Below are 19,736 nucleotides of genomic sequence, written 5' to 3'. Positions count from 1 at the left end.
GACTAGTTTACTCATTTTTAAATAAGAGCGGCATACAGCTACACTTGAACATCGAGGTACATGATTAACATGGATATTGCAAATGATCAATTAAGGTAACTGAGATAAAGATCGTTCTTGCAGTATGTCATGATTAAAGGGAAGCTGAAACACTTTTTTAAAAAATGACTTAGGAGCATATAAGGAGAGTTTGATCCCTGCTGAATTAGAAAAGCGATGTTGGAGTTCTCAAAAGTGAACGCCAATAGCACTTCTTGGTGGAAAAACAGTGGCTGTGGCGGCCGGGCTTCTCGAGACGCCGAGCGAACACAGTGACATCATTCTCGGTATGCCGTGTCATCTGCCACAGCAGCACTGCTGAAATGTGGCCCCTTCGATAACTTCGAGCTACGGCACGTCGTGGGTTAAGCACGAAGGCTGTGGTTGAAGATGAGAAACAACACTTGCTTTGTGCCAGAGGAAACAAAGATGACGTATGTTTTCCACACCTACACTTTCAGCGCGCTCGTGGGGGCGGAGCAAGGCAAGCTTTTATTTTGCCTGTTCTAAAGCTCCTGCTGCTACAACCACAAAAACAGTTAAAACATCATCAACAATAATGTCGGTTCTTCCTAAACATGAAGTTTGATTGAATTCTAAAGTCTTTTCAGTTTTCCTTGAAGTAGTACATGTATATGAGACAGTGAAAATGTTAATAGCATATAGTTTATAGCAAATTTTTTGATGTAACAAAGGAATTTAATGTCCCATATACTTTATTTTTATTGCAATGAGGTTGTAATGTAGGTTAATAACCTGATATATATTCGTAACCTATTGTTCCAATATAATTGTTCCAATATAAAACCTATTGTTCCAATATAAAACCGGAAAGCAAGCGAGGACCGTATTTCCTTTCGTAGTTGCCAGGTGTCTTATTGAAACTGTCGGGGCTGGATACAAAGTAACCAAAATGGCTAGCGGAGACCTTCTTCTAGAAATTCGGGACAAAACACAATCTGTAAAGCTAGACAGCCTCTCAACGTTTGGTGACGTACCGATCACCGTAACACCACACAGATCTATGAACATCACTCGCGGAGTGGTATCTGACGCAGACTTACTTGACTTGACCAAAACTGAACTTTCGGAAGGGTGGAAGAGCCAAAATGTCAATAATGTACAGAGAATTATCATCAGAAGAGATAATAAGGAAATACCAACGAAACACTTAATACTCACGTTTGCATCCAGTAAACTACCAGATTCCATTCAAACAGGGTACACGAAAACATCTATCAGGCCGTATATACCAAACCCTCGTCGTTGCTTCCAATGCCAGAGGTATGGCCATGGCTCTAAAACCTGTCGTGGTCGCCAGACTTGTGCACAATGTGGAGTCCTAGGCCACGTGTCTCAGAACTGCAAACAACCGCCACACTGTGTAAACTGCGAAGGAAACCATGCCGCATATTCACGCTCCTGCACATACTGGAAAAAAGAAAAAGAAATAATTACATTAAAGGTGAAGGAGAACATTTCATTTAAGGAAGCACGGCGAAGAGTCGCTCATTTCTATGGACCTACATACGCTAATGCGGCGCGTCAGGGGGCACCGCCACATCAGCCTTCGCCACTCCTTCGGCCCGCGCATACGGAGCCGGCGGTTGTGGCACCTGCCCCCAAGGCGGCTGTAGCCCAGGCTACACCGCCTACTCCCAAACAGAGACCGGAGACTGCAGAGTCCTCGGGTCTCAAGGCCTCGCCTCACCAGGCGAGGCCCGAAATCCGAACTAACAGCCCGCTTGTGCGGGCATCCAGTGCCTCCGAGGAGGCAATTGATGCGTCGGTACCCTTGGTGCCGAAAGAGCGGCGTGGCTCTTTGGAGCGCGCCAAGAAAACAAAAAAGCAAATAACAGGGCCTGGTGACGGCCCTGTTAAGTGAACTCGAATTCCCCGTCTAAACAGCCACTCACTTTTCGTACAAACAGCACTATTTTACATTCACCATGAACACTCAAATTATACAATGGAACGTCAGGGGCCTTCTCAGAAACCTTGACGACATCCAAGAACTCTTACACGAACACTCACCAAAAGTGCTGTGTGTACAAGAAACACACCTTAATTCAAAACACACAAATTTTCTTCGTAAATACGTTATTTTTCGAAAGGACCGTGATGATGCCATGATATCATCCGGAGGTGTTGCCATCATAGTGAATAAAGGAATTGCATGCACACACTTTCAACTCCAAACATCCCTTGAGGCAGTGGCTGTTCGAGCGGTTCTTTTTGATAAACTGATCACAATCTGCACTATTTACATTCCTCCTAGCTATCAGCTGCAAAAACGTGATTTACACTCTTTAATTGATGAACTTCCGGAGCCTTATGTTCTCCTTGGAGACTTCAATGCGCATAGCAGGCTATGGGGAGACTCTCGTTGCGACGCAAGAGGTCGACTGATTGAACAGTTCCTTCTCTCGTCGAACGCATGTCTCCTAAATAGAAAAGAACCAACCTATTATAATCTCGCACATAACACCTACTCCTCCATAGACCTAAGCATAGTATCTCCATCTCTTGTGCCTCTACTCCAGTGGAAAGTCGTCAGTAATCTGTACGGAAGTGACCACTTTCCCATAGTTTTGAGCACAACTACAGCAACTGAGTGTCCACCTTGTGTTCCCAAATGGCTCATAAACAGAGCCGACTGGGAACGGTTTTATACCATCGCTCGTATAGATTGGAGTGACATATGTACTTTAAGCATTGATGTTGCTGTCGACTACTTCACAGCTTTTTTGATTGATGCTGCAACAAAATGCATCCCACAAACAAATGGACACCCAGGAAAACGGCGTGTGCCATGGTGGAACTCTGAATGCCGAACGCGCTCAAACAGCAAAACAGAGCTTGGAGGCTGCTTCGGAACTCACCGACAGCCGAAAATCTTGACACCTTCAAGAAAATAAAGTCTCAAGGCAGGAGAACGCGTCGGCAGGCCAGAAGAGAAAGCTGGCAGAAGTTTTTGTCAGGGATCAATTCATACACACAGGAGGCTAAAGTCTGGAACATGGTCGGTAGGATAGCAGGAAAACAAGTACACACACTTCCACTCGTGGACACTCAGGGTGATACCTTAGAAGATCAGGCAAACTTCCTCGGTGCACACTTCGAACAGGTGTCCAGCTCATCCCATTATACTGACACTTTCCAAAAATACAGAACAAGAATAGTAAAGCAGAAACTCGAACACAAATGCACTAGATCCGAGGCATATAACCAAGCTTTCAGTCTAGCTGAGCTGCGAATGTCTCTAAACTCCTGCAGTACTTCTGCCCCAGGTTCTGACCGTGTGGTGTATGAAATGTTAAACAACCTACCAATCGAAACACGAAAAACCTTACTTTGTTTGTACAATGCTATCTGGTTTTCTGGCACTATCCCTACCTCCTGGAAAGAGGCTATTATTATTCCCATTTTGAAAGAGGGCAAGGACCCTTCTTTACCCTCGAGTTATAGGCCTATAGCACTTACAAGCTGCTTGTGCAAAGTCTTCGAAAAAATGATAAACTGCCGACTTGTACATTTTCTTGAAACAAACAATTTGCTCGACCCATTTCAGTGCGGGTTTCGAGAAAGTAGATCCACCACAGACCACCTTGTTCGTATCGAGGCACAGATCAGAGACGCATTTGTCCATAAACAATATTTTCTCTCTGTGTTCCTCGATATCGAAAAGGCTTATGATACAACATGGCGTTTTGGAATTCTAAGAGACCTGTCCCACCTTGGCGTGCGCGGAAGAATGTTTCACATAATCGAAAGTTACCTGTCAAACCGGACATTCCGTGTCCGTGTGGGCACGGTTCTTTCCCAAACATTTGTCCAGGAAACAGGCGTGCCACAAGGTGGTGTACTTAGCTGCACACTTTTTCTCATAAAAATGAATTCCTTGCGCTTGACCATCCCTCGCAATATGTTTTATTGTACATATGTCGATGACGTCCAGCTTGGCTTTAGGTCTTGCAATCTGGCAATGTGTGAGCGGCAGGTTCAGTTAAGTTTAAACAAGGTCTCCAAATGGGCAGAGGAAAACAGATTCCGACTGAACCCACAAAAAATCACGTGTGTCTTGTTCTCTTGAAAGAGAGGGATGCACCTAGAACCCGACATTGAACTGCACGGTCAACGTTTGTCTGTTAATGCGGAGCATAAATTCTTGGGATTAATATTGGACAACAAGTTGACCTTCGTACCGCACATCAAGTATTTAAAAACAAAATGCTTAAAAGCCATGAATGTTTTAAAAGTGTTGTCACGTACTACGTGGGGTAGTGACAGGCAATGTCTCATGAATCTGTATCGAAGCCTCATTCGCACCCGCTTAGATTATGGGGCCGTTGTTTGTCAGTCTGCAACTCAAAGTGCTTTGAAGATGCTGGACCCCGTGCACCATTTGGGCATCCGCCTTTCTACGGGTGCTTTTCGCACCAGCCCCGTAGAAAGCCTTTATGTTGAGTCAAATGAGTGGTCGCTTCATCTGCAGAGAACTTACATGTCCTTTGTTTATTTCCTTAAGGTGAAAGCAGATAAGAGGCACCCCTCATACTCTACTATTAATGATTTGTCGAGCTCCATTCTGTTTCAAAACAGGCCTTCGATGAGGCAGCCCTTCTCAGTTCGCCTGAAAAGTCTAGCTGAGGAAACTGGAGTCTCACTTGAACACAGTTTAATGGCTCCTGTAGCATATCCGCCACCGTGGCAATGGCAGACTATAGACTGCGATGTGTCCTTTCTTGAAGTTACAAAACATGCGCCTATCGCCCATATCCGAACATACTTCCTGGAACTTCAACACAAATAAACACGTCCTGAGTTCTTTACAGATGCCTCCAAGTCCAACTCCTCTGTGTCCTACGATGTTGTCGGCCCATTCTTTTCGGATGCTGGCCCTCTACATCCAGGCACAAGTATCTTCACAGCGGAAGCTTACGCGATACTTGTGGCAGCTAAACACATCAAACAATTACAAATACAAAAAGCAGTAATTTATACAGACTCCCTCAGTGTGGTAACGGCTTTGCACAGTCTTAAAAAACAAAAAAACCCGGTCCTCGTCTCACTTTACTCCATTTTATGCACACTCTACACACTCAACCAACATGTTGTAGTGTGCTGGGTGCCAGGGCACCGAGAGATTCAAGGCAACGTGAGGGCGAATCAGCTCGCTGCATCCGTCCACAAAAGCACTGCCCCTACACCCATATCAATTCCGGCCCTTAATCTTAAGCCGTCTCTGAAACGAAACCTCAGGGTATACTGGCAGAGCAAGTGGGATACACACACACAAAACAAACTACACATTATTAAACCACACCTTGGTCATTGGCTGCCAGTATCAAAATCGCGTCATACAGAGGTAATACTAACGAGACTCAGGATAGGACACACATACACGACACACACATATCTTTTGTCCGGTGGCGATCCACCATTGTGTGACAGATGTGGTGAAGCATTGACAGTCCTTCACATGTTAATTCAGTGCAAACAGAATCTCTTAGAAAACAGCATTTTCTGTTACCCTACCGACAACTTATACCTTTACACCCTGCAATGTTAGTTGGTAGGGAACCGCTTTTTAGTTATAAATCATTGTTAGCGTTTTTAAAAGAAATTCATAATTTCCATATCATATACCCGGGCATTCCGTAGCATGACCTCTCCAGAGAGGTTTTCGCTGCGGTGGCTACACAGCAATGCACTTGCCTCACGCCCCTTGGACGCAAGGGTACGAACGAGTGAGGCACTTGTGCTAATGCCATACATGTCCACCATCGTTTTTATTATCACCAACTTTTGTCATCTATTCGCACCAGACACACTTTTCACGGCATTGTCATGATTTTATTACTTGTATGTTTTTATCCGCCTTACCGCGAGGAATTTTATGGCCCTTATACAGCCGCTAATCACAATCATTGTCCACATTTCTTATCCCATGAACTGGCGCTCTTTGGCCATCAAATGGCCCTTGCGCCAAAAAAAACACCATACATCATCATCATCATATCTTTTTTACCTGCAGGAGAATCACTTAGACGGTGCAGTCGTGTTTGAGCGCGCAGCTCAGACCCTCGTTTCAGCTGGAGCTGTGTCGCAAGTTGAGCGTTTAGTTAGATGCATCCAGAGCTGTGGCTACCCGGATCGCTACGACACTGATGCTGTTGTGCTGGCGGCCTTGCAGGAATTGGTGCGCTCTCAGGATGATGTGAGTTGCTGAAAAACAGCCGTGCCACTCTTCTCTGCTACGTGCCTACTTACTGCACTAAAAGAGCACTATTTTTTAAAGTAGCTGTAACAAGGTTTAAGAACACTATTGTGAAATGACGAATCAGTTTGGATGGACAAGAGTTTCCTCAAAAGTCCTACTCTCATTAATTCCGCCTTCGGAGATTTATTAGCTGTTAATATTAAGAAAGTCAGTTTCATTTTTCAGTTTGTCAGTGAACAGGCATTCATAATAGGCGTGATACTGTACTAATTAGATTTGCATAGTGTTCGAATTTTTGTTTACTGTATAATGCTGCCCTTCATTCATTGGCTTGATAGTAAACACACTTGTTTCATGTGCAGTTTTCTAAGACGTTAGTGACACTATGGTAACAAAACTAATTCATCTTTATATTTTTACTGTGTTTGTCTTTTTCATTGTATTCAAGACACGAAATTGCGAACAAAGTGAAACAAGACGTGCATGCATGTTTGTCCTCTCGTGTATTAAATTTTGTGCAAAAAGACAAGTGAATATTCTACAAACTGAACCAAGTTAAAGATTTGTTGGATTTTTACTTGTTTTTGTGCATTTCTTGGTAGAGAACTGTGCTTGTTTGGGTCAAGCAGTAGTGCTTGTTGGAGCTTTACTGCAAAATTGTAAAGTTAGTGGATTTTTGTCAATTAATCTTTATGTCACTGCAGATACAACATCCCCATTTAATTCCTCATGTACCAAATATGTTTGTTGATTCCTTTGTGCAGAAAAAGGATTTGGACCTGCTAGTTAAATGCCTGAAAAAAGACGTCAACAAAGTAAGTTGTTGCATTGTTTCACGTTTACATTTTACCATCTACATTTTGGTTATAAAGATGATTTCAATGCGAAATGCTGATGTTCTTATATATAACCAGGAAAAAATTTTCAAGAGCAAGAAGCTATTTCTTTGGTGACGTTCGTGTTATGATAAACCGTAGTACTAATTGCCAACAATTTGTACTTGAATTTGAGGTTATGTACCTGTTGCCCAAGGTTGTAATTCATATTTTGTTGTTTTACTCCTGAAAACTGAGCACAAGTGCCATTTTGGCACAATAAAACTTTGATGAGAGGGTGTGAAAGATTCTTTGTCGTACTGTGTTAATACTACATAGCATAATCTCTTATCATTCGCTCAACCGGATGATCTGCTAGCGTTTGTCATGACGAAGTAATAGCATATGTACACAAGTATTGGTTGGTTGTACACAATTAAATGGGTAATTGTCTTCTTTTGTCACCTTGTAGGTTTCCGTAGAACTTATTTGCAAGTATTGGTTAAAAAACCAATGTGCTAATGTACTAATGGTAACAGTAGACTGTTTGTTTTAGAATGCTACTCGACGCTTTGCTCAGCCAGGCACAGTCGTCCGTTCTTATTTTTAGACAGCTTGAAGGTCACTTTTTGCTGCAGCACTCATATTTCCTTATGCTGGCATTTTGTTCCCTTAGGGATATTACAGGAGTTAGCTGATAACCGTACTTCGTATACGATTCCAACTTGTTACTGTCGCATTCAGTGAATTGGGGGGTAGCGAGAGAAGTTGAACACGCAGCATGCGGTGGAGTGAAAAATTAAAGAAGTAATGGTAACATAATGGAGGATGACAGTATGGGTCAGGGAACAAACAGGGGTTCAAGTATCCTAGCTGAAATCAAGCAAAAGCAATGGACCTGCACTGGCCACGTAATGCATAGGACAGACAACCAGTGAAGAACAATAAGGGCCACAGAATGGTTACTGAGGAATGGGAAGCACAGTCGAAGGAGACCGAGAGATATATGGAGTGACAAAATTGTGATGTTCGCTGAAATAAAATGGCATCGATTCATACAGGACAGAGTAAACTGGAGATCATTGAGAGGGGCCTTCGTCCTGTGGTGGATTAATAAATCCTGAAAATGATGAGGATGATTGGCAAAACTGTGGCTTCCTTCAGTGCTTCAAACTAAGCACACAAGTTCTGATGATCGCTTGCCCGTACTTACGAGCTCTTTTGGTGCGTACCCAGGTTGAAGCATACATGCTCGCTGGTCGTCTCAAAACTGCCTACCTGCTGGCAGTCAGGCAGAACCGCATCGACCACGTCAAGCGCATCATGGCGCTGGCCGAGGCTGCTGGACAGGAGAGCGTCCGGGCCATTTGCGCAAAACGCCTGCTAGGTGCGGGCACGCCTCCTCAGTGAAGGCCTAGGCCAACACTTCTGTATTCACAAATGCACCAAAATAGGTCCCAGTACTGTAAAGTACGCCACTTCCCAAGGTGATCTTTTATCTTCAGAGTACCCCTTGGTTGTGTTCACAAGTGTTAATAGCTGTTCTTTTTGTAGTGTAGTCCACCCAGTGAGTACTTTAGGATTAACTTGGATAAGACGGTCAATTGATGTTTATCCAGTAGATCAAAGCAGCTATCAATATTTTGTAAAATTTTGACTTCCACTAGAGAGCAGACCATGCTGTGCAATGTGCCACCAGCTGCACAGTTCTTTGCGATAGACACGAATGTCCAGATGTGGAACGATAACACTGTACAGTACTTGCAAGCATGATTACCACACATCAGTTGACTTGCAATACATTCTGTTATATGTGATACATTTTGGCGAGCTGAAAAAGGCATATCGCCTTGATTACGTGTTTTTCAGTTGAGCTACTGTGTACATACTGCATTTCTTTGATGTCTGAACAAATTTGATTCTATGACAGTTTGTTAGTTCTGTACAAGATCATGTTATTAAAGTTCCGTGCTTTATAATAGGATTTATGAGGTGGCAGTATGCACGAAATCTCACTTTATATTGAATATATTGTGAAGTGAGTGTATGAGTATGCATGTTATCATTTCAGACTTCTTGCATTGCTTCAGTGTTTGTGTGCCTTGATCTGAGACTTGAAGCATGTAATTAGGTCTGAGCGGCAATGATCTTGAGTACAAGTCATGAAGCAGGGCTTGCTCGCAGTTGAATAGCAACACCCAAGTGCCTTTGTTTTCTGTTTTTAAGGTATTTCAAAGGTGCAACATAGGCTGTATAGGTATCCATGCCTAGATGTATGGATAGACGTCGATGGTTTGTGAAAGTAAACTTGTACTGTAACTTTAAGCTTTTCGTCGGGTTGTGCCGTGACGAGAAAATAATGACAAAGGTGAACACCGTGTAATTAGAAACGTACAGACCATATAATAGTGCTCTTGAATATGAGACTGGTATGTACAATATGGCTGTGATTTTTTCTTCTTTTCTAACACTAGTATTTGTTGCTCATTTTTATGTGAACAGTGTCTTACTACTTTCTTTTTTACTACTGCGACATTTGCCATGTTATACGAACGATGTGACTTGAAGGGACATTTTATAAGAAAATTCTTTAAATAGCGTACGAGCCGGGCGCCTTCTTACAAGGCTCTGTTGTAAATCTGTCACAGCACAAAGGTGTACCAAAGATAATATTGATGTGTGCTTGTCTTGTTTTTATTTGATGTCTCAAGAAACACATCTCATTTGAAGGAAAGTGTCTGTGTACTTTGCTAACGCGGGCTCTTTATTGTTGCATCAGTAATATGCTGTATGGTGCGTCACACGAGTTTTAGTGCGACATCACCAAAACACCCTGGTTTTTTAGATGTTGTCAACTGTTTGGCATGTTCCAAACCGTCATCATGCAAGTTTGTTACCGGTGGCATGTTTTGTAAATAGCCAATAGCCATGTTGAGCCAGAAATTAACTGTGTGTGTTTGTGTATGCGTAAATTGCCTTGTATTGAAAGCTCGTAATACCGTGAGCCAAGTGAAAAAAATAGCAGCGTTCTTTTAGGGTGAAGATGCCATCTCCACTGTCTGAGGAAATTTCTGTGATTCATTCAAGCGAATATAACATTGGAATTTCTTGGACAGTTGCTAATACAATGCCTTTATATTTCAAATGAAAAGATCAGACTTCACACATTTACATCGTTTCACCTGCTGCTGGTACTTGAAGAGTCGCGAGCTGTTTTTCCTAACAATGGGCAACCCTGTAGCTAAGTGAGTTTATGGTTCTATGCCTAGTGTGCCTTAGCGTTCAGTTAACCTGTAGGCATTCACTATTGCCGCATTAAATACTTTTGTATCACTGGATGTTGTTCATCCACTAGTGGCAATGTGCCGTGCATTACTGGAGTAAAAAAAATGTGACCACACAGCTTTACAACCTTAACTATGCAGCTATAGTATTTGTATAATATCACCTTTCTATAACACTTGCATGATGGATTTATAAATTTGGAATTTTGTTTCGCTATTTTGTGCTTCTTGTGTTTGCTGGCGTACGCAAACACCATATCAGAAAGTAATGTTTTTATTTTCGTACGAAATGTAACAATGCGGCACTCATTCTGCTTTCTTCTTGCAGCAGCCTTTCTTGTAAACCAAGCAGCAAAAAACGAATACTTACTTTTTGAAATGGTAAGTAAAATATAATCTGCCTGAGTATCATCTTCAACTTTCTTCGCATACAGAGTGATCCAGAAGTAATGGAAAGAAATACAAATTTAATTATACACCAAAACAAGATGTGGCTTCCACAAATATGCAGAAAAATATTGGATTTCTCTATAAAAATTATGGTAGTGGCACCAGGGTAGTGGCATTTGTCACTACTCTAGCAATACGACTACTTTGTTTTAAAAAATTATCCTCAAATTTTGATAAAAGCAGTGTTTTTCTGTACTTTCTAGAATATCTTGCATTTTTATGATTACCAATACTTTCGGATCATTCTGTATATCCGTCGCACTGTAACAGCTTGGTCAGCTTGCCAAGCCAGTCACAAATCCAATGTGGAGGTTCTGGTCGAAGGTACACGCTGCAAAGAGTCCCTGCATGTCTGGATTCCAGTCTATTGCCGACACTGGTTGGTTACCCAGAGAGGCCCCACAGAGGTGGGTCAGGGTCCCGGCCACGCCTTCGTCACAGCCATCTGAAGCCTTGCGGGTTCTTTTGTCAGGGTATTGGCTGGAGCATAGTACAGGGAAATATAAGATCGAGCTTGTACTGCCAAACGATTTCGAAGCGGACATGAATCACTTTTCCAAGTATTCATCTAGCGAGCTCAGGTAAGAGTTTACTGCCTCGTTAATTTGTTGCTGCAAGAGTTTCTCTAATTTGTCAAGAAAGAGTGGAGTTACAGGAATTTGTTGCACACTTTCGGCGAGCGCTCTAGAAGACACACAGGGAAGAGTGGCGCGAAAAAAAACGCTACGCATTTTGGGTCTCGAGCATGCGTGATCAAACATGATCAGTCTCTCCCGTTGTGATTCCCCCACACGTGTGAGGCTTATATCGCAATGTTACCAGTGCCGACATATGGCAGTATCTTATGTTAAGAAGCTTAATTGATCCAAACTCCGCTCTTGGCCAGTAGCATACTATCTGCTGTTTGATGTCGGACAGCAGGCCCTGCCATCTCCGAAATGAGTGACCAAAGGACCATAAAAAGAAAGCGCTTTATGGAAACATTGCGTTTCCATAAAGGTGCAACTTCAGACAGCAGAGGTACTGCCATTTTATAAAAGCAGTTGCAAACTTTTTAACAGCCAGTAAAAAAAACTCTCGGCAGTCGATGGCTTCAGTTTGTCCCACACCAGGAGTTGCAATTTTTTGGTGCAACTTGCAGCTCAGCGCAACAACGGAGAATCGTATCAAATTGGCGCAGCTGTTGCACCCCTGCAGCAAGATGGTTTTATGCTGCTCCTTTCATTAATTATACAAGTTGAGAAGGCAACCACTCACTACTTCCACAGGTTGATCATTCCAGAGCCTGCACAGCTGGCAAATAAGTCCCTGTCTTGTGGCAAATGTCGCGCAGTCCAGATAGTCGAGTTTGTTTCGTCCTGCCATGATGAAAGTTGGCACAATATCATTGGGTTCAGCCCCAGAAGCAGTGTTCGAATGATTTTACCAACACTAATATCAAGTTGTGACTTGAGTATGCCATGACGATAGTTATAGTGCGAGAACAGAACGACGACGCAGAGACACGAAGGACACGAGCTTCATGTCCTTGTCTCTGCATCGTCATCCTGTTCTCGCGCTATAACTATCGTCATGTCATACCAACTAGCCCAAGATGCCACACTTCTAAGTTAGATTTGAGTATGCCATGAGACAATATAGTTTGAGGTCAGTGTTGATAAAATGCTGCTAAGCATGTCACTATAAACTTGCACTTTAAAATCAAACTGTTTTGTGGTTTAATCGCAGTTTAATGTTTCGATTCGTGTTAACTTCAATAAGAGCAACACTGTCTGGTAACAAAATTAGTAACTTTTGAAAAGGCTTGGCATACGGAAAATGCAGGCAGGGTATCTGTATTTTGTATATGCTACGGTCGTTTGCATTGCCCCAATACACTAAATTTGAAGCTCCAAATGTTACGACAGAAGAACAATAAAATCGGTACTCACTGAATGTGACAGCTGAGCAAAGCCATTTTTCGGGTGCTTTGTCCTAAGATCGAAAACGTGTATCTTGGACCCCGTTCCGGTTGCAACTAGTTTATTCATGTAGATGGACTTCTGATCAAATTCCAAGCTACACACCTGTTGACGACAAAACAGGTGTGATTCAAAAATATGCCTGCCCATGTTGTTGTCTTGATTGGATAAACCAGTGAACAGGAATGAAAGGTGGGATGAAAGATAATTACACCTGACTTGACGCAAGTCTCCCAGGTGACTGCGAGATTTCTGAGGTCGAAAAGTTTGATGTCTCCATTCTCGTATCCAGCACAAACGCAACGTTCCGCAGCACTGTATCCGTTGCCTGTAGAAGGGTTTTTGCACATGAAAAGTGAGGAGTTCCTTGGAATATTATGCAGGCTAACTCATTATCACGTTCTTACGCTTACCAAAACACACTGCCCAACAATCTAGCTTCTGCTGCTCCGGCGCTGGCTCCATAACCACCGTTGGTTGTTCTGGCTTTCGTGGGTCCCACACTTTGACAGAGCCTGCAAGAAATGCGTAATGATCACATATTTTATACAGTGAAGCCAAAGAAGAGCATGCTAGTAAATGTACAATTACTGCGTACCGTCTTTGCATCCTGTTACTACGGCAGGAGAGCCGCTGCTGTCGCCTATACCGTCGATTGAGTTAATGATTTTGCTGTGGCCTCTAATGGATACGATGGGCTCAGTAGGGCATTCGACGTCCCTGTGCGTAAACAAGTCAATATAGATGAACGGGGACACTCAAACAAAAAGGATGTTCCAAGCGACATGTAACTCGTCTTTATAATTATTAATACAATAGCTATTGCGGTTTTACATACCAAACCACGATAAAATTATAAGGGAAGCAGTTGCAGATGGCACACGGGCCTCTAGCTTTGAGCCTCCATCGCAATGGGGCCGCCGTGACAGGAATTCGATCCCGCAACCTTCGGGTGGCGGGCGGAACTTTAGTTTCTACGTTTGCATTCAAGCTGCACAGGTACATGTGCGAATGCAAGATTTCGGGAACACAATAACCTTTTAAAATGTCGAGAGGGCTTCCTTCCACTACACTATGTCAAGTGCTCTTGACAACACTTTTTTAAGAGGTCGATATAATGGGCAAGCACAGATCGACGAAAGCACGTACGTACGAGATAATGGCAGCTGCAATGATTCACATGTTTGGCGAGCAACACGTTAGCTCAGCGTCGGTACTACCACCTGATAGAGAGGTAAAATGCCACTGATCGAAGTTTAGAAGTTGATAAATGGCGTTAAGGTAGTGACACACTATGTAATTGCGAGCATACAAGTACGTGAACTGTCTCTCAGTGAATTGTATGTACGTTCAGCGCAGTGGTGGAGCCCTTTCTGTCATCTTAGTCAGCGTTAGGATTCTGTTCTGGTTTTTATCTACAAAGGCAGAACAGTGTCCCCGTAATTGAAAACTGAAGTACAACCTCACCAAATTCGCCAATTGCCGTCAAAGCCGCCCGTCGTAACATTGCGCTCCTCTTTACTCGATGACGCAAAGGTACCGCATTTCACGCCACGTGGATGTAGAAGCTGCGGTAATAATAATTAACAAGGTTAAAGAACCGCCAAAAAGAAAAGAAAAGAATTGGAGGCAGGATCACCTGTTGCGCCTCCTTCACTGAACTGCCGTCTAGTTCGTACACATTTACGGTTCCTTGGCCGTCCTGGCACACTCCGAAAGCGAGGAATTTGGCGCTCTGCGGCATCCATTTGACATCGAACGCGGTGAAGTCGACTCTGTGTTGGATGTATTTGTGAATTTCGGGTCCTGTCATCACAGTATCGCTTCTTTCGTAGCTTTTTTTTCAAAGCTTACGAAAGACACGGAGATTTCTCCGCGCGCACATAACCATAGCCTCCTATATTTTTTTGTGCCCGCGCATTAGCGCTAAATACATACGCGCCATCCGTCCCTTATAGTTTTGGCGCTCGCCGCCAGATGCCGCACCGATCCCATAATAACAGCAGACGACGCGGCCTATGCACGCTTGCGTTTATGCGAAGTTCAGAAAAAGTGGGCGGAGAAACTTCACGAGCACAACCTCCAAAAGTTTTTTATGATGTCCCGGGGTCGAGCACTTGAGTTTGTCACGTTTCTGTAGTATTTGCGCGGCGTTGTCAACGGCAGCCTTCAGTGGCTGATTCATCTTTCTCGCTCTTGCGAGGAAAACTTCCGCGTAATTCTTTAGAGAATTTAGAACCATTACGAGCTCAGTTGACGGATACAGGAGTACACCTGGGTGGATATCTCCACATTCAATCAGAACATGCTCCGCCGTTTCCTTATCTTTCCCGCAGCATGTGCATTGTTCTTCTTCTTTACTGAATCTTGCTTTATAACTACGCGTTCTAAGGCAACCCGATCTCGATTCAAACAGTAAAGCGCTTCCCCTTGAATTATCGTAAAATGCCTCCCTCCTTATTTCATTTTTGCCCTTTCGGTAGTTACTCAAAGCCGGTTTTTTCTCCATAGCTGCCATCCATTCTCTCGTTTTGCGCCTCGGCGCTCCGCCAGGAGCGCTCGCATCCCATAATAGCTCGGGGGACGGCGCTGAGGGACCGACAGCTCGGGCACAAAGTTATAGAGGAGGCTATGACATAACACGCCAATCCGAGTCCTAACGATTGAGCGGTGAAACCGCAGTTTCGGTTTCGTTTAGACCTGATGAAATAATAAATTTGTTTTGCTATAACTTTGTTATAATTATAATAAATTTGACACTTTTTACTTCTTTATTTGTGAAAGTTTAGCTATTGTAGCGCAAAACAACTGTGCATAATTTACTTGATACCCAAAGCATGGCCTCTGAGGTTTAGCGTGTTAGCAGGTGCGCATTAATCTTTAGGGCTATGTTTAAAATGAACGTAAAACTGCAATATGGTTAGAGACGCTTCACACCACTTGCAAGAACAACCACCTCTCGCACATTTTTACCTGATGAAGTAGACCGCAAATCCAACTTCAAGGATTACTTTCAGCCCATCACTGACAAAAGTGAAGATATTTAAAAACGTGTACCTGCTCAAATCCGGAAGTTCGCTTACCTGTTGAGGTGCCCGGATGTCTATACGTAGGGACAAGATGGCGATGCTTTGACAGGAGTGCTGCTGAAGCAGGTAAGTTGCAAGTCCGTTCTCCTATTGTTTGACGCTTGTCGCATTTCCTGCGTTGCATATTTATTCGTCCGTGATTGCGTGTGTAAATCACGGATGCGCCGTCAGTGTCATCGCATTCCGTATCGGTTGTCACGCAAAGAATGTCGTTACATGTTAGCTAGCGTTGCCCCCTAAGCAAGGGTTACACACCGTAGGCTGGCTACGTTACTAGAACCACTGGTTCGCGGAATTTCCGCGCTTCTCTAAAGCGCGCTTCTAATGCGGGCGTTTTCTTTGACCGTTGTCGGATGAGTTTGAAACAGCTGCTCACGGACTTGTTGCGCGCTTGGTTTTGGTTTGAGTGACAGTTCGGAGAAGTCGCGTGGCGTGCTTGAAACTCGACGGGTGTTACGGGCGACCGTAATACTCGTGTAACCTTCAAGGTGTTATTTGTTATGCTAATTAATTCTCCGTCCGCGCTCGAGTCGCATGTGTTCTTTGGCGTCTCGGCCAAAGCTGTGACCTTGGAGGCGACTTCACTTGGCGCAACTTCGTGTGTTGTGAATGGGGCGCGCCCCGAGCCGACCGAGATTGTTTTCCTCATGAACCCGCCTAGCGGTATTCGGTCATTATCGTTCGTGCCGCGGGCGCTTCGCAGTCTCCGATGCGAAACACGCTCATTTAGTAGGAGTCGGGAGGGAAAAAAAAAAAAAGTTTGCAGACACCGCGTCGATCGAAGTGTTCGTGGTCGCGCTGCGTGAAGTAAATGGGGCCGTGTTTTGTCTGTGATTAGCATGCCAGGCACCGAAGAGAATTTGTCGGTGTTTTCTCGGCGAGTAGTAGTCACTGGGGTGCTTTCTATTTGATCGGCGCGTCGCGCACCTTTCTGCGACGAAAAGCTGGGCGCGCACCTAGAGGGTCTTTCTTGACCAGTTCTGGGAAATAAATGACGCACGTGTGCCGAGAATTCGTTGTCTCGCCGTGGAACACTTGACCGCTGCCCTTCCCCCAGCATTTCCCTTGCGCAGACGGGTCGTTCCGAAAGGGGATAACTTTTAAGCTCGCTTTCTTTTCTCCGTTTTCTTTGTGTGTGGGAGAGGGGGGGGGGTGATCAAATTTTTGTACAGCCCTGTCAAGGCGGCTTTGACACGTGCCACCGATCAATCTTGCACTTTTTATGCGTTACGATTTATTCTTGTCTACTTGAATGAATGTTCACTGCACTGCTCAATGATACGGATTCGATTACCGGTGGCATTTCTGTGGTTGCGAAATGCAACCGAAATGCTAAAACACCTGTTTACGTTAGTTGAGAACTCCAGGTAGTCAATATTAATCCGGCGACCCTCTTTACCGCGCGCCTCATCGTGGTACCGCGGGTTTGGCACGTAGAACGCGAGGTTAGTTGGTGTTGCCTAAAAGTTGACCGAGGCCAACTTTTGGGAAAACAAAAAACACGTGAAGACGTGACAGGAAGGGCGCTGTACTTCGGCACACGCTACAGAAAAAGCAAGAACACGAGGTGTTCCATTTTTTTTTTTATCGGGCGGTGCTGCTCCTAACTAAAAACAAAACCAAGGTAACCCTGACATTCTACGTGCGTTTTTAGTTGGCTATTTGCGTCACCGCCGCGACAGCGGTTTTTTTCTTTAGCACTTGTCTGCCGTGCACTAGAAAAGGGAGTACTGTTTGTTATTTTTTAATAAAGTTTAGTGAATTTTTTTTTAATATTTGCCACCATATTTTTTGTTTTATGGTTTGGCGTTTTAATTAACTATTCGTACGGACTCTTCCAGTCTTTGTGACCACGCTGTATTGGACTGTGCGCATTATATATACGTTAAGTTTTGTGTGTTCTAGTTTGTGTGTGTGTCTAGCATCATGTTATGGTATAGTGGAATTTAATGTAGCCTACCTTTCCAGTAAAAAAAAAAAGATGTTTTTTTGTTCCACATAAGGAAAAAAAAAGTAAAGCGGGCAGTACATTATTTGTTTCGGGTCTTTTGTGCCGGTGTGAATGTACGCATCTACTTACTCAAGATGTACTTACACCGCATGCGTTGCGTTTGACGGCGTTGTTGCGTCCGGTCCAAAAAAAAAAAAAAAACTAAAAAATTGCGCGCGTCGCGTGAACGAGGCGTGCAGTTTTTCATGTGGAGCGTGCGCGAATATTGCGAACGGCGTGCCGGAGGTCACGCAGGTCATCGACGTGATGCTCGCAGTGCCTTTTTATATTTCTTTTTTTTTTGTTATTCACAACTGCGGCGTTCCCTCCCCGTTAGGCTTCCCCACATGCTGCTTTGCAGGTCGTGCTTCCCCCGTTAGGCTCGCTGTGCACCTGCGTGCTTTAATTTTTGTTATTCTTTATTAGTCCCGTTTTTCGTGGCGTACCGGGTCGTCGTGATAGCTGCGTCTGTGGCCGTCTTCCCTGCTACATCCACTAAACGGATGCCTGAGTGAAGCACTAATTTAAGTAGCCTTTGATAACTCTGTTGTCGTTCATTTGGGCATCGTAAGCTCACTGTTCAGAATAATTGTCGAGGTTTTACGTCACAAAACGACGACATGATTATGAGGAAGCCCGTAGTGGAGGGTTCCAATGATTTCCACTAAGTGGGTTTCTGTAATGTGCAACAAAGTAGGCGGGCTTCCAGCATTTTCGCCTTCATCGAAAATGCTGCCCTCAGCGGCCGGGATTTGACCACGCGACCTTCGGCTCAGCACTTAAGCACCAGAACACGAGGCCACCACGGCGGGTTTCTCGACCGTCTTGCCTGCGACGTGCATTTCGGGCTTGGGGTCTCAAACACGTGGCGGCCCAAGAGCCTCTCTCGCTTGCGGCGTGCACATGACTTTCTTTTTTGTTTTTGTTTTTCATGTGCGCACTAAGCATGTTCGCAAGCTACGCAGGCATGACTGGTCGAAAGTGTTGTTTTCGTGAGTCACACCTTGTAGCCACCGTCTGTTGAAACTTAACTGTGTAACAAGAACTACATTTCAAAATTGGCGTCCAGATTTGTATCGGTATGTTGGCACGTCAGGCACCGAATCTGCTTCAGAAATGACCTGTATGTAAGATATGGGAAAGGTTTTTTTTTTTTTTTTTGCAGTGGCGATTTCTACCGATTTCTTAGTACAGATTTCAAAGACAGAGTGAACGCGCTGCTAGCGCTTGAGGTCACGAGGTACATTTCGTATCGTTTCGCCATCACGCCGATTTTGTTGTTTGATGAGGCATATAAGAATTTCGCCTTAATTTTTGCTTACCCGCCATAGTGGTCTAGCGGCTGAGGCACTCGGCTACTGAGGTTGCAGCTCGCGGGATCAAATCCTGGCAGCATTTTCGATGGAGGCGGAAATGTTGCAGGCCCGTGTGCTCAGATTTGGGTGCACGTTAAAGAACCCCAGGTGGTCGAAATTTCCGGAGCCCTCCACTACGGCGTCTCTCATTATCATATGGTGGTTTTGCGACGTCGTTAAACCCAACAGTTGTCATATTTTTTTTTTCTGTAGTGTCATTTCCAAATATCTGAACCGCATGCGAGTACTGTGAGCGCTGACATATAACGTTTCTGGGACCAAATCGAAAGCGATTCGCACAAGAAAAACTGCACCAAGTTGGGCTTGTTGGTTTGCGTTCACATTGAAACAGCGCTCGTGTTGTCAAGTCTTTCTGTGTGCCTCGTATTTTGTCATGTTTCAATATGAAGGAAAGCTACATGAACTAAAGGGATCCGATCGCCTCAGGACGTGACAGTACATGATATCTACTTGTGATCGGATTTAACGTAGGACTTCGATTAGGGCGAGTTGGTGCACGCTCGAATAAT

General features: G+C 44.1%; 3 protein-coding genes across 3 annotated transcripts in view; 2 read left to right on the top strand and 1 right to left on the bottom strand.

Annotated features, from left to right (window-relative positions):
- Nucleotides 1-10,578, top strand: part of Sptz (zinc finger FYVE-type containing 26 spastizin) — a 97,177-nt gene extending 86,599 nt beyond the window's left edge. The window contains exons 46-48 of the mRNA XM_075867566.1: nt 6,077-6,259; nt 7,027-7,077; nt 8,314-10,578. Coding sequence (XP_075723681.1) covers nt 6,077-6,259; nt 7,027-7,077; nt 8,314-8,487 — 408 coding nt within the window. The 3' untranslated portion in view covers nt 8,488-10,578. The remainder of the gene's footprint in view (nt 1-6,076; nt 6,260-7,026; nt 7,078-8,313) is intronic.
- A 41-nt stretch (nt 10,579-10,619) lies between these two features.
- On the bottom strand, nt 10,620-15,034 carry Wdr92 (dynein axonemal assembly factor 10). The gene is made up of 8 exons (XM_075867567.1): nt 14,412-15,034; nt 14,240-14,340; nt 13,371-13,492; nt 13,186-13,287; nt 12,985-13,100; nt 12,743-12,877; nt 12,069-12,169; nt 10,620-11,291 (listed from the first exon to the last, which is right to left on the bottom strand). The coding sequence occupies exons 1-8, from the start codon at nt 14,583-14,585 to the stop codon at nt 11,087-11,089; spliced, it is 1,056 nt and encodes a 351-aa protein (XP_075723682.1). The 5' UTR covers nt 14,586-15,034; the 3' UTR covers nt 10,620-11,086.
- Nucleotides 15,035-15,812: 778 nt separating this feature from the next.
- The window catches only part of mbt (serine/threonine-protein kinase PAK mbt), a 41,619-nt gene continuing 37,695 nt past the window's right edge, over nt 15,813-19,736 (top strand). Inside the window, exon 1 of the mRNA XM_037418290.2 lies at nt 15,813-15,927. The gene's annotated coding sequence lies outside the window, so the exon portion shown is untranslated. The remainder of the gene's footprint in view (nt 15,928-19,736) is intronic.

Source organism: Rhipicephalus microplus, chromosome 6 (assembly GCF_043290135.1).
Source record: "Rhipicephalus microplus isolate Deutch F79 chromosome 6, USDA_Rmic, whole genome shotgun sequence".
NCBI lineage: Eukaryota > Metazoa > Arthropoda > Arachnida > Ixodida > Ixodidae > Rhipicephalus > Rhipicephalus microplus.
Note: the sequence above shows the minus strand (reverse complement) of the source record. Positions and strands in the feature narration are given on the sequence as shown.